Genomic DNA, 16,044 nt, shown 5'->3' on the forward strand with positions numbered 1-16,044 from the left:
TGTCCAAAGTGAAGTTTCAAGCCCAAAAAGTGTTGATCAACCCACATTCTTAACCAAATGTTATGCCATAGTTAGTAGTAACTGTAAATATAAACACTTTGCTGGGCCACAGCCCACATGTGGCATTAGCCTACCACAGAGGTTCATATGGAGCAGCAGAACTTCTAGCATTACGGGTTCAGTGTAGCGGGGTTTGCAAGTTGCAAGCCAGTGAGGGATCATCATCTTGTCACTGGAATGGCAGCTCTTACTTATTAGTCAGATTAACACTGCAAACAGAAGTGGGATCATGGAGACAAAATTAACCTAAAGTCACATAATGCACTCGCAGTAAAGTGCAGGGAGAACTGACTATTCGATATTTGAAAAAACTGAAAGGGGTTTGTGAACAAATACATAATCATAGGAGATAAAGATACACATGGACATCCCCACTGTCTGCCATGTCCAAGCGAAGTCCTGTTTCATTTTATGGATGAGTAGAGACTTATAATTTCCATCCTCGTCTTAAGTGAACAGGGACAGTCAGATCTTTGCACACAAATGTCTAATGTTATTCCCTATCAGAGGTAAGGCTTTGTGTAAAAAGGAGATACAGTAAGAATAACTTGTTGCAAGTTATGAACAAAACTCAGTGCAAGTATGGTGATAAGAAACACGAGGAGGCTGAGCTAGTGGAGATGCACATCAGGACAGAGTGTAGGAAGCGGAAAGGAAAAGTAGCGTCTGCCAGGAGCAGCATGAATCAGCAGAAAAGTATCTCTTTGTGACATTATTAGAAACACCTCAACTGTGACTGGCGACTTTAACACTCAGATGATACTGATCAGCTGAGAGTGTACATGGATAAGGGCAATGACTAAATGTAGATGGATTTAGATGGGAACTGGTCTTTCATTAGCTGTGGAACTCGTATCTTGCTGTGTGGCGAAATCATAAGACTGCCTCGTGAGAGGAAGGAATGAGAAAGCAGACGGAGATGAGAGCAGAGTGAACCATTTTAACTGGCCTACTCTAGTTCTTGGTCTTCTACTTAAAGGCAAAGGATAGTTTTGTTCGTAAAAATATGAGGTACATTAAAGGCAGGGTAGGTAAGAATGGAAAAACCAGCTCGAGTGCGCTAGAATTTGAAAGTATGCAGCCGAAAAAAATCTGCCCCTTCCTTCAGACTTCCTTACAGAGCCCCTCCTCCAACACACACGAACGTGCACATGACCAATGAGGGCACGAGATAAGTTTGTGCACAGATGGAAGGCTGACAGGCAGGTAGGCCATCCAGTTACTTTAGCCGGGCTGGCTCAGATGATTGGTCGTGCTTTTTACAGCGCTACGTCTTCCACAGATGACATTTTTAATTTATTTATGTATTTATTGTCAAAGCATTTAATATATTCATTGGTATTGGGATGTTAAGAGCATTCCATGGAATATAACAAAAAGTGTTTCTGAAGTGAGTTACCTACCCCACCTTTAAGTAGGATAATATATTTTAAAAGAGAGAAGAAGAAAGAAAAAAGAAAGAAACATAAAGAGAAATAGAAAATGAAAGAAAGAAAGAAGTAAAAAAGAAAGAGAAATTGAAAATGAAAGAAAGAACGAAGTAAAAAGAAAGGAAAAGAAAGAGAAATAGAAAATGAAAGAAAGACCCTGAACATGAACTGTGTCTTCTAATGTTGCATAAAAAGGAGTAAGTAGTAGTTTTACTTTGTTAATCGTTATAAGACTTATACAGGGCCGACAGCACAATGAACTGTATTAGACAAGAGAACAGGTCAGCTCAGTAATAAAGAAAACTAGTTGTAATAAGAGCACTAGTCATATAGAAATAGATGATAAAAAGTAGAAAGAAAGAAAGTCTTTATCTCCAATGTGCTGAAGTGTGTCTTCATTTAGGCTCCGGCCACACGAGGACGAAAACGGTCGTTTGCGTTACTGTTTAGTGTCATATAGACCGTTCGGCCACACGAGGACGACCGAAACAATAACGGGTCCCAAGGTGGATAGAACGGCATACGCAACTCTCTGGGGGGTCCAATGGCTCCGTGTGTACGCCCTATACGATCATTTTCTGATAATAATGAGGCAATAGCCCCGCCTCTCCCCACCTCTGCTGCTCACCCCCGCGTCAAAGTAAACTGCACACTAAATTCAGATTATTTATCTTTCTCTCGATATGGACATAAACGCGAGTGAAGTCTAATCTGACAGGACGGAGACACCTCTCAAACTACCTAAACTAGTTATAAATGTGTTTATTTTTACTGTCGGCCGGGTCACTCATTACTGGATCAGCTGCTGCATGAGACAGACACTGACAGAAGAGAGGGAGGAAAAAGAGAGGCTCCGTGTATTTTATTATTATATTATATAGAGTCGTTATTCATTTGTTTTAAAGCTCAATAAATAACAAAGAAGACCTTTGACCGGCACTTTTATTTTCATTTCATTTCAAACCTTTATTTAACCAGATTGGTCCCATTGAGATCATAGATCTCTTTTTCAAGGGAGACCTGTATTGGGGAGATAGTTATCCCTATAATTTTGTCCGGAAGATTTAAACTTTAATACACGTTGACTGGCGAAAAACTCTGCCCGGTTCCCTCGGCCCCCACCGCGGAGAATAAACAGAAGGGTAACCATGACAACCATGCTTCTTCGCTGCTTTTGTGGAGGAAGTTACAGCGCCACGTACAGGCTCCTGCATATGTACTGCAGCTTCTCCAGCGGTTGGAGCTAAACGAAGCGGTCTCGTGTGGACAGACACTATCCGGTGAATATTGCGTGTGGACGGAAGCTTTTTTGCGATTGCGTTAATCCTATGCGTTTAGCCGTTTTCGTCCTCGTGTGGCCGGGGCCTTAGATGGAGGCGCAGAGAGGAACAGGGCCTCTCAACTTCTCTGATGACTCAGGTCTGATAACTGCCCTGTGATGTAATCCCCCAGGGAGAAACTGGACACACCCCCCCCCCCCCCCCCCCCCCACACACACACACACACACACACACACACACACACACACACACACACACACACACACACACACACACACACACACACACACACACACACACACACACACACACACACACACACACACACACACACACACACACACACACACTATACAGTTCTAAATTACTATTAGCCATTAGGCATATATAATCCTGCGCACACATCAGGTTCCATTTAATGTGGGCAATGTTTTTGAAACAGTTAAACCAGAATAACAGGAAGAAAGTTAGTGATCAAGCATGGGGAAAATAAACTCAGGTATTGCCTTTCACAAACTATGCATATGTAAATTCTAACCTGTTTTCGAACTAAATATCGTAGCAACAAGGATAATATTTTCACCCAGTGCGTAATATTATTAACATGCACTGAGACGTTCTTGTTCTTAATTTAGCCTTATGGCCTACCCTCAACCGAACCACAGCCCTCAAATGAACCATAACCATTTATAACCTCAGCATCTGATTAAAAGGCTTGTTCGTAGCAGCATGCTTAATATTTTGAGCATACTGAAATTAAATCGATTGGTCCCTGGAGAGAAACTTGATTGTATAAGCAGAAATCAGGATAAATCAGGATTAAATAGTTGTTGTTTTTTGTTTGTTCTTTTAAATACAAACGAAAATGGAGTTAATAAACATTACATTGTTGATTACTCTAATAGAAACTGCTCAGAAGGAAATTTGAGCTATCAGTTAACTGAAAAATCTATGTAAATCTCTACATTTCTTATTCAAATTTTCATTTCCACCTATGCTTTGCCAAGGCCTCACAGTTCCATTGCACAACTATCTACTTGTCTTTCTAAGTAGAGAATTACAATGGGCTTGCTTTTTGGAGGTCATCAGTCTTGCCTAGACAAACCGCTCCACTTTCAACATTTAGCTATCTGCTCTGTCTATGTCCGACTAAATCCCTATTGGTGTTGCCAAAAAAGAACTGTAGCCATTGAAAAAATGATTTGGCTCACACGACCCACCCCTGCTGCATATTCCCATTAACAAGTACTTTCTATAAAGCCCATCAGACTGTAATGTGGTGCTGTGTGTGGTCTCGCCCGCACTTGGAAACTGATGTCCGGATGATGAGATGGAGACACAAAAACCTGAATTGGCCTCGGACAATTGGCCATCCCAACTCAGCGCCTGTAGTCAGCAGTGGTGGGAGGCACTAGCCAAGAAAACTCTGCTGACTCATGAGGAAGAGACGGTGAACTGTCCCTTGTCATCCAATTACCGTGTCAAATTAAGTCCCAAGACATAGAGGCCTATCTGGGCTCAGCGAAGCAAAAGAAGGCAGAAAGGGATTTAGTAGGCAGGGGACAGAGGGGGGTGCGGGGGCAGAGAGGAAGGGAGGGATGGTATAGAAATAGAGAAAGACAGAGAGAGACAGAGAGAAGCATAGGAGGAAAAGACTCCCAGAGCACACTGACAATACAACGTCATGTATGGTGGCAGACTGCCATCACTGCCACTGTGTAGCCATGCATCAAACCATACGCTGTGTATTGGGGAGATAGTTATCCCACAGAGCTGCTCAGTCTGTAAATAATGGAGTCTTAACAACGACTCAGGGTTTTAAGACTTATCGAAGATTCAAAGTTATTTGAGCTGAGCAAGGTCAAATTCAATTAGAGATGCAGGTCAGGATATTTGAAGACAGACTTTTGGCAAAGCCACAACAAACAATGTATGTGTATATTAAGGGTAACAGTACATTTTTATGCCAGATGTGAGGTTAAATGTCTGGTTTGGTTTTATAGGGCAAATGATGCTTCTTGGAAAATACCGCTATTTCTTTTTTTTCTCAAAAGTCTATGCTCCAACTTATCTAGCTTTTCTGAACTTCCATTTTCAATGTTCTACTTTACGTAGAACAACCACGTCAAGAACATTGCTCAGTCATCCCTCCACAGCTGACCTGTTATCCTTCTAACTTATTCATGTGTCATTTGAATTTCAAAGGATCACTATTTGGTTAAAATGTTATACATATCCTTGTTATTTAAATGTGCACATGCAGAGTGTACACACACTTCTCAAAGGCCATCTAGACAGGGTTAAGATGATGCAAGAACAATCTCTTCCCCATATATTGAGACTACCTGCTGAGAAACATCCCGCATGGAGCCAAATATTTTACCAACAGGAGTAAAAGTGGGGGTGGATGCTTAATTGTGTACCAGGGGCGATTGCCAGGAAACCCCAGGCGGCAAATGTCCTTTCAGACCACTGCTGATTTGGAGCCATTGTCCAATTACAGCAGGGGGGCAGAAGCATGGGGCAGGGGAAATGTGATTGGGCAAACAAAGGAGGAAATCAGTGGTATGATTTTGGCAATACACTGGAAGTAGTCCACTGGTTGTACGGCAAGTTGACCAAAACTACCGAACTACAAGATATATTGTATTGCTTAAATGTACATGTTATACTTTATTTAAAACGTTCAGATTGCAGAAAAATATCAATGTACTCATAAGTAAACCATTGTAATAATGATGTGATAATTAAGCTATTTATTCAATGATATCAATATTAGAGGTAAAACCAATAAGATGAAGAGAAAGAAAACATTTTATGAAGTGAAAGACCTCTACAGGTCCTTGTGTCACATGAGTCTAATAAAGGACTTCTAGCATGACAGTCAACTACAAACAATCATTTCTCATTCAAAGGAAAAACAGTATGTGCCTCAGATCTGTAGAAACTGTCCCAAACAACACTGAGTATCCTCTTGAGATGCCAAGATCACAGCGCCACAGTTGTGTCTGTGTCTCTCTCCCCCTTTCTTTCCTCTAAAACAAATCCCATTATCTGAGCTCTTTGTATCAGGTCTCCAAAATCCTGTTTAGGCTATAAAAACCAGTAATTCAATATCAGCACTTTGAAGACTAATTGTCAAAAGTAATCTGTAACATCATTACTGTATATTCTCCTCCTTTTTTATGTGCCGTTTTTAGGCTTCAAATAAAAAATGGCACGTCCGTGAAGTGATACTGATGTTTTATAATAACTTAAGTAAGTAGAAAAAACATGTTTAAGCAGGAAAATAGAATAATTCTTTTCCCATTTGTCTTCTGACTCTTGATTATTACCGTGAGCTTTCTCTTGATATAATGTCAACACAAAAGCACTATCAAAGTTATAAAAAGGATGAACATTTTAACAGCAGATAATATATATTTTGCTGTGTTATGTCCTGGGTGAGCCATACATTCATACATCTAAATATCATTTTTTAACAGCTTTTAAATTCCTCATTCTCTTTTCTTCTTTTTTGCCTCTTTCTTCCCAACTTTCGCAGCAGCAGCCTTAGAAATCCGAGCTGTCCTACTTCCCTGAGAAAGAGGGGGACAGAGAGAGGGAGATGCAGTCTCCATGACCTACATGAGTCCAGCAGCTCTGTTCAGCTTTGGCCAGATGAAATGCCTACAGGCAGCATCACATTGCTCTCTTTGTGAAACACATGGGCACACATCAACCTTAACGCATGCGTATACACCTATATCCAATATTCACGCACATATTGGTGGGCAAACTCACAATCTGGTGCTCGAAAAGGGGTCACTTGGGTTGCCAAAAAACACGTGAGCAAAGTTTGTCAGGCTTATCTAATGGGCCAAAGAGTTTTTAAATCAATATTGTTTTGCATTGTCAGTGGTTTGCCCAGGGTAGCTAAATGCAAAATCACACACACCTGATACTCTGAGCATCTCAAATATAGAGACAGAGATGGAGGAGAGATCTTACACCATCAGGGATCCCCATTAGCTGCAGGAGTAATGGGATCCTGCTCTATTAGCCAGGTGAAAGTTGTGGCTTCTAATCTTACACTGCCTGCCTTCTGGGACACAGAGTGAGGGATGGACCATTAAAGGTGCATCATGGCCTGTATCTGGGTGGTCCATTCAGGTTCCTATGGAAGACATTTATTTAGCTGAATTCAATACAGAAATGAATTACGTAGGATATTAATAATTAACAATTTTTTTATATTCAAGGCTGGTACTTTCATACCATTACCTCATTGAACAATTGAAAAGGATTCCCTCATTCATCTATCACTAATACATGAGCTGTGATGACATCATTTGATGCTCGGTTAAAACGACCTGATGTACGTTGAAATCTAGAGCAGGGGTTTTCAAAGTGTGGGAAGGTGAGCCTCCCCTCAGAGAACATAAGAACAGCCGCGACCCCCCTCCCAATTATTATTATTACTATTATTATTATTATTATTGTTGTTGTTGTTGTTGTTGCTATAATGCAGGGGCATTCAATTGCATTTCAAAGAGGTCCAGTAAGAGAACATGTCATTAAATGCTCTGTTTTCGCTGTCTACCTTTCTCTTTTTTTGAGCACGCCATTTGAAATGACTCCGACTGTTTCTCTCTTCTTGTCTCGTCTCTGTGTTTGAATCTATCGTGCTGACTCACTGACTGCACTGATTTGATTGGCTGAGTAGCGTCACCTCCTTAAAACATTAAACAATAACTTTTTTAAATCTTTTTATCTTTATGTTTTAAACATTTTTAACATCGTGGATAAATCCTTATATGCTCCGGCAACACACTGAACGTCAACTCTGCCTCCTTATTGCACTCACCCCTACTTTAGTGGGAACAATGAGTCTGCGTCTTTGATGCGCACAGGCGGATGATGCGGGGATGCAATGTAAACAGGAATAAACACGTTTATCCGGTCAAATATATCGGACAGACAGGCCGACATTGCAACACAGTTCATGTCCTCCATGTGCTTAACCAGTGGGGAGTTGATTTCGGCGAGGAAGAGGAGAACTTCCTCGCGCAAATCACACAAGCGAGTGAGGACCTTGCCCCGGGACAACCACCGGACCTCGGAGTGCAGCAGCAGCTGGTTGAAGTGAGCGCCCATCTCATTGCAGAGGATGGACAAGAGACGGGCATTCATGGCGCATAAAGTTAGCTGAAGTTAACTAGCTAGATTTCACTGTTTCTCGTTAGTTTTTTCTCATGCTGCGCCTCCCCTGAAGCTCTCTGGCCCCCCCCCCGGGGAGGTGCGCCTCACACTTTGAAAGCCGCTGATCTAGAGTCTTCCTGTATTTATTTAATGATAAGCTTTCATTACTTAGACTACTTTGTGTCTATACCTGCTCTTGCTTTGTATCCCTTGAATTTTAAGATGATAATACTCTGAAACAAGAATGGCTGTTTTTTAAGTAGGCAAAAATGGGCAGTTAGATATCATGAGTTGTTGTTAGTTGAGTCGCACAGACACAGTGCCTGACATGGCCAATGTTTTTGAATAGCTTAGTTCACTGCAATCCAATACTTTGTCTTGTCCTTCATTTAAAACATGGTTATTCTTGCAGGGAAATGTATGGCAGATGATATTTAAAAAAATATTTATGTAAGGCTGTATTTGCTCTTATATGCCAATGTCTTTTGAATGTCTCAATGCTTCCTCCGTGCTTGTATTATGTAGCAGCCTAGAGCAAAATTCACTTTACCATGCCTGTTAGAAACCAATTGTTGAGTATGTTAGAAGTGCCAATATAGGTTGTTATGCATATGCAGCTTTGTTTTTATTCTAATAAACTGATGCTTTTTCATTGGCTCGGAGCCATCATATGGTGTTTAACACATGCCGTTTTCTGGTACAGACTAGGCAGAGGATGTTAGCTGCAGAAAGCTTAGTCGCAATTAAACTGACCCATTTTACTCATAGGAAGGGTGTAAATTAAGTTATCATATAATAGGAAACCAACAGTTTATGTCTATGTATAAAGGATACTTCTTCAAGAGTCTGCAACTAAATAAATTCCTCTAGGAAAACAAATTCCCTTTAACCACGAAGGTCTTTATGCATGAACTATGCGATGGTAATCTTCTCCCAAGTGGCTTAGTCCTTTGCCAACTTTAAAGTCCTATTTATCTAAACTGAACCATTACTCAGGCTAATTATGCCCATTAATACCTTAATATTCAACAGCAGGCCATCTGTATGTGTGTGTCTGTTTGTGTGCGAATGTGTGGCAGTGGCAGGCCGAGGCATGTTTCCATTTAGCAACAGGGGATAAATATGGCCGTGACACATGAGATGTTCCAGACTTGACCACAATCTGCCTTTCTCTTCTCCAGGTAACATTTGTTCAACAGCAGTCAAACTATTTGTATTTCACAGCACCCAATGCTGCAAATCCTCTCAAGTCACTCAATGCAATGTGTGCATATGGTGAGATGCATGAGTCTGCTTGAGAAGGAGAAAGAGAGCAGGGACATGTGTGTGCTGACAAAGGGTCACTGTGCTGCCTGCATGCTCGCTTTACCTCTGCAACAAAGAGTATCAAATAACATGAAAGTGTTTGTCTGTTTGCGTTTGTGTGAGGGACAGAGTTGTGTGTAAAGGCCTTGTGTGTGTATGGTTTCAGAGATGTAATATTAGGAATACGGAGGCCAGCTGGCAGGCATGGATCAAATATACACACATGGATGCATGCACGCACAAGCTCAATAAAACATTCAGTTTGAGCGCATTATTTATATTCCCATCAGTTACAAATGATCACAATTACATAAACAATCCCAGTGGCATACACATTGCAAATCACACACACACACACACACACACACACACACACACACACACACACACACACACACACACACACACACACACACACACACACACACACACACACACACACACACACACACACACACACACACACACACACACACACACAACAAAAACATATTAACGTGACTAGCTGCTGTGATTACGCAATAGTGTCTGTGTGTTCTGTGTTTCACTTTAAGATCCTTTTAAAAGTACGCCGGCTGCACGAAGAGTGACCCAGCAGATTTCTGGCGCTGCGTCACCTTTGATCTCAGCACAGTGCGGCCTGCTGAACACATCAGTGCTACAATGAGAAGCAGAACACACACACATAAACAAACTGCCTAAAGCTATGACAGATGCACACACGTGCTTGTAAAGACACACATGCATACATTAAGATCACGCTTCCACACACACAAAACTAGACCGCCTCACAAACACACCCTTACTTTTGAATACACACGCTCGTGCACACGCCCACAGACGTTCCCACACACCGGGGCCAACAGTTTGGGAATCGACAGCATTCCAATCTGCTTTTCCGTTTACAGTGGAAAAATCTGCCCTTTGACCCGGAGTATTTCCAGCATTGAGGAAGGAGGCAGCCAAGGAATGCCATGATTCTGAGAGAGAGGAGGGATGGATTGATGCCCATCATTTATATAGCGGGTGTTTCTTGTTTGAATCCTATCGCCTTCTTTCCAGCAACTAGAAGGGCTGCTTTAAGTTTAGAAGGTTCATATTTTACTCAACCTTCAGGTGTTACTTGGAAATACAGTGACGTCATTTCTTAGCAGCTACAAAGACTGAATGTGTTTGTTTCTCACATGATGGTAGAAACCAAAATACAGCAAAAAACAGGAGTGATTATTAAACTCATATTCATCAGGTGTACACACTCATCAAAATGCTAAAGTTGCTCTGCGTCTGCATGTTGGGGTCAAAATGATCACAAGAACGGTGAGCAAAAATCCCAAAACCACACGGGGGGACCTAGTCAATGACCTGCAGAAATCTTGCAGTGCCAGACGTGTCCCCCTGCTTAAGCCAGTACATGTCCAGGCCCGTCTGAAGTTTGCTAGAGAGCATTTAGATGATCCAGAAGAGGATTGGGAGAATGTCATATGGTCAGATGAAACCAAAATAGAACTTTTTGGTAAAAACTGAACTAGACGTGTTTGGAGGAGAAAGAATGCTGAGTTGCATCCAAAGAACACCATACCTACTGTGAAACATGGGGGTGGAAACATCATTATTTGGGGCTGTTTTTCTGCAAAGGGACCAGGACGACTGATCTGTGTAAAGGAAAGAATGAATGGGGCCATGTATCGTGAGATTTTGAGTGACAACCTCCTTCCATCAGCAAGGGCATTGAAGATGAAACGTGGCTGGGTCTTTCAGCATGACAATGATCCCAAACACACCGCCCGGGCAACGAAGGAGTGGCTTCGTAAGAAGCATTTCAAGGTCCTGGAGTGGCCTAGCCAGTCTCCAGATCTCAACCCCATAGAAAATCTTTGGAGGGAGTTGAAAGTCTGTGTTGCCCAGCGACAGCCCCAAAACATCATTGCTCTAGAGGAGGTCTGCATGGAGGAATGGGCCAAAAATACCAGCAAACGTTTGACCTCTGTCATTGCCAACAAAGGGTATATAACAAAGTATTGAGATGAACTTTTGTTATTGACCAAATACTTATTTTCCACCATAATTTGCAAATAAATTCTTAAAAAATCAGACAATGTGATTTTCTCGATTTTTTTTCTCATTTTGTCTCTCATAGTTGAGGTATACCTAGGATGACAATTACAGGCCCCTCTCATCTTTTTAAGTGGGAGAACTTGCACAATTGGTGGCTGACTAAATACTTTTTCGCCCCACTGTAACTTTATCATTTCTTAAAATTTGAAAACATGCATGCAATATTGGAATTACCCTAAACATTGTATGAAATGTACTTAGCTGTCTCCTCCTGAAGATTAATAACAGGTCATTCTTTTGTTATTCTCAAACAGAAGAGATAGAAAGCAGTAGGACTTTATGAAACTAGACACGATGCTGGCACGGAGCACAAGCGGCTCATTTGCTAACACGATTAGTGCCAAACCAACCTTCGTGCACTGCTTGTCTGGCACCAGGCTCTATTTTAGGCGTCTTACTTCATAATGTGTGAATAAGTATTCTAGTGAGCTAATTTATGACAGGACACTGCGCACTTCCTAAGATCAGAAATGTTGACTGAACTAAACGTTTGGAGTTAAAGGACAAAGGGTAGACGGATGACTGAGGAAGATTTGTGAAAGACAGAGAGATAAACACTGACATACAGTCCAAGAGACACAGAGATAGGCAGACCAATATAAAGATAATGAAACACAGACTGGAGAGGCAGAGACAGGGTTGTGGGGATCCGACCATACCATTGAGCACAGTGAGCTACAGGACTTCCAGTCCAAGTACAGTAAATCCAGCAAAATCTGGCAAACCAGTGATCAAATCAGTGTTCCCACACTAGAACGACTGGGGTAAGCTATGGGAACAGAGTGTCCAAGTAAGTACACAACAGCACTCTCTATTGCACCACTGAGGACAGACTGTCAAGGAAGTAGACTGAGAAAATTAATGGATATACTAGCTATAACTGCCTTGCATTCAGGGCTTCTTATAGGTTTTTCCATTGCACGACATGGATTACACAGGCCAAGCTAGGAGAATCTTCTTAAGTGTAGCTTGGTTGTAATACCAGTTGGCTCTATATGGAATGTATGGAGTTTTAGAAATTCATAAAGCCCATATTTTGTTTGTAGTAATCCTTTAGTGGGCACAGGAAGTCAGTATTTTGAAGGATATTGCCCATATGTGCACACTTTCACACATAACACAATGGACTAGTGCCAGTGTTCATGGCAGCTTCCTTGTTCAATGTTCTTAATCATCCTGCCACTCCAAAATTAACTAATTGTGTATACTCTGATGATCCTTGTATTTTTCATTGATGATGCACTTCAGAACAGCTCAAAGAATAACTTTGGCAATCTGCAGAACTGCATTACATAACATTGCACTACCATTTGTTTATATTTATTTCAAATCACTGGGCAAACTTTTTCTGTATTACAGAGTTTCCCCTTTAGGAATGTACAGCTAAAGGACAAACTGGGAGAAGGAGGGGAAATGGGAAAAGACAGGAGCGAGAGGAAAGTGAGGTAATTGGGAGTTGTATGGCCATGTCAAACAGCTTGCCCAGAGATTCCTGACAGCCCAGCGCTGCGTCCTCATGCCTCCTCCAGAGGCCAAGGAGTGAGGTAAGGAGGAACAGAGGGACAGAGGTATGAGAGTCAGAAAGTGCCTGGGGGTTGGAAAGTTCTGTAAACTAAACAGAGAAACTCCTCACCAGCAGGCTGGCTGGAGGATTTGAGGGCAGGGAGAGGGCTAAATAAAGACAGACAGACAATGACAGATGTGAACGGATGATAATCAGCACAAAACAGAGACATTGGGAAAAACGGTCATGATTTAGAGGTCTTTCAGTGTGGGTGGACGGTGAATGATTGACCTGCTCACCATCTCACTTGTTAAACTAAACAGACCACCACCAACCCCTGAAGGGAGGAATATGTGTTTGCAAGAAAGCAGTGTTACCACTGTTCTACATGCCTCAGGGGCTGGACCCAAATGCACATGTCTGTGATGAGAAGAAAAGGTGCTGAATTGAATTTCCACTGAAGAACAACCACAGTGAGACATTCTTTCCATTTCCATAAACAATGGATATACAGAGCCAATGCTGTAAATAGTTTAAAGACCTCACAGAGACAAACACGCCTCTAAAAAACAAATACATCATATATACATTGTGGCTGAATGCACAGCACACTCACAACACTGTGTGTGAACACAGGGTGTGCAATGAGAACACACAAAGAGAATCACATTTTCAACGGCTCTTTCTCTTAATCGTCGTTTATGTTGCAAAAGTTTGGTAGTCCATGCCATACAAAACGGATTCAAACTTAGTTTTTTCAGCAACGGTATACCTTTACAGCCATGAGTAGATTTTAGTACATTCTGAGCATATGTCAGTGTATCAACAGATGGGAAACACCCTTGTTACACTTCCTATTCTCTAATATGGCTGATAAAACAAATAACTTTTTGGAACTAAAATCCCCAAAAATGGTGCAAACAATCTCATTATATTATGGAAAGTAATGGAGTGTGGGTTCACGTACATTTGAGTTCTCCGCTCAAAAGCCAAACATTAACCGTAAATGTTACATTCAAAGTTATCATGGGAGAACAATAAATGATCATTTTTATGTGAGGTTAAAATGTGCATGTCAACAACAGATTTAGTAGTCCCTTCAGGGGCACAAACAGCACAGAAATAATTTACCTCCACTGCTAATCTCCAACTCCCCTGCACCTCCTTTAATCCCCCACTCCACTTCCTGGTTTAAACTGCCCTCTTAACAAGCCGCCTGGGAATTCAAAAAACAACAATATTCCCGTCCTAAACAGGTCACCCAGCCTAATAAATTGGTTTCGGGAATATTTACCAGACACGCCTGCTTTACTTATATAGAGTCAAAGTTATGTAACAGCTAATAATTCAGTGCAGAACTCATAACCCTTTCGTAAGGCATTAATCTTTGACCTCTTTATCGTATGAACTGAGATTTACCATCCAGTGTTGAATGTGTGCCACAGCTTGTGATTCAAGCTTATGACATTCCCACAGAGAAAGAAATACCTTTGCTCATGAAGACTAAAGTTATTTCTAATCTTTAAACACTCTGTCCAACTTTGTCATAGATGGTAATTCAGAGCCACAACTTCCCATCTCTTAAAGCATTTACTGGATGCGAGGGATTTATCTCTTCATCTTGTCATTTATGTACTGACTTAGTAAGTCGTATTAAAGTCAGACTTAACTGGAACTGCTTTCTGATCTCGCACCATAACAGCTATGACCAGAACAGGCCAGGATCACAGCCAGGGAGAGTATTTATGAGAAGTAGTCCGCCCTCACATTACTGTAACTTGGTATGTTACTGTAAGCAGCATAGGCTGGCCCCATGTGAAGATCATTAGCAGTGACGATGGGGGACTCCGACTTCCAGGAATAGACGGACCAGTCTCTAAATCTTTGTCAACACATGAACTCACAAATGCAAACAGGCTCACAGAAATACAGCCATGTGTGCAGGTACACACTCACACACACACACACACACACACACACACACACACACACACACACACACACACACACACACACACACACACACACACACACACACATACACACACACACACCCACCCACACACACACACACACACACACACACACACACACACACACACACACACACACACACACACACACACACACACACACACTATACAGTTCTAAATTACTATTAGCCATTAGGCATACAAAACACATGCAATCACATGCAAGCAATCAGCATGCTTCGGATGAGCAAAACATGGAGCAGATGTAGAGCGTGGAACATTCCTAAACGCTTATGTCCAACACACTTGACCAATAAACACAGCTGATTTACATTATTCAAATACAGCATAGATCAAAACAAATATCTTGAATCACCAGTCTCAGTTATATAAGCAAATCCGCTGATGTCTCACATCCTGTTATTATGACATGGTCTCCCATATTGTATGAAAACAATGTTTAGTATCAAGTTCAACCACACCATATTATAACGCCTTGTAAAATATGAAACCCAAAAGAGGCCTGCTGGGAAAATTAAACCTTAATTAATTCCTGGAAAGTTTCTGAAAAGTTTCTACAGTGTGTTTTAGTGGGGTTGGACTTACATATGTGTCAGTGGAGGGTTCTCCTGGAGGTAGAGAGCCGGGGCTGAGGACAGGGGAGCTGGTTGGACTGCAGAGCTCGGGGAAGGGGTTCGGGATGGCAGGGAGAGAGGATGTCCTCAGCTGCTGCTCCTGTTCCTGCAACCTCCTGATGGACACAACACAGAGGGACGTTGATACCGTGTTCAAACGTACTTTTAGCATTAGCGTGTGTTCACTAATAAAATGATGAACGGAAGTTTAGTGTTGTGACCTAAAACAGCCTCCCCGAAAAGTGAGATGGGAGAACTTTGAGATGAGAGCCGCTGACACATGTGAAATATGTGCGCAAGAGAGCGCCGGAATAAATAAAGCATTGCTGTGCAGTATCCAGGCTCATGTCTGTTTCGAACTGATCTACCCATAATGACTGTCTCCCAGCAAGTGGAAATCACAGACCCCCGCAGTGTGCCTGCTAATTTCCTGCAATATTCATCACACATTAATATTAAATCACGACATCACTTTAAATCAGTTTTTAAATTAGGCACATACAGTACAGTAAAGCTCACAGCCTGGGAGAGGAAGGAGGATTTGACAGCTGATCTAACTTT

At 41.7% G+C, this 16,044-nt stretch overlaps 1 protein-coding gene across 4 annotated transcripts in view; it reads right to left on the reverse strand.

The window, feature by feature from the left end:
* The window catches only part of grb10b (growth factor receptor-bound protein 10b), an 81,814-nt gene that overhangs the window by 20,983 nt on the left and 44,787 nt on the right, over positions 1–16,044 (reverse strand). For all 4 annotated transcript variants that reach the window (XM_034102017.2, XM_034102016.2, XM_071205829.1 and 1 more), the window contains exon 5: positions 15,455–15,599. In XM_034102017.2, the coding sequence (XP_033957908.1) occupies positions 15,455–15,599 (145 nt within the window). The remainder of the gene's footprint in view (positions 1–15,454; positions 15,600–16,044) is intronic.

The sequence above is a fragment of the Pseudochaenichthys georgianus genome, chromosome 16, assembly GCF_902827115.2.
Source record: "Pseudochaenichthys georgianus chromosome 16, fPseGeo1.2, whole genome shotgun sequence".
NCBI lineage: Eukaryota > Metazoa > Chordata > Actinopteri > Perciformes > Channichthyidae > Pseudochaenichthys > Pseudochaenichthys georgianus.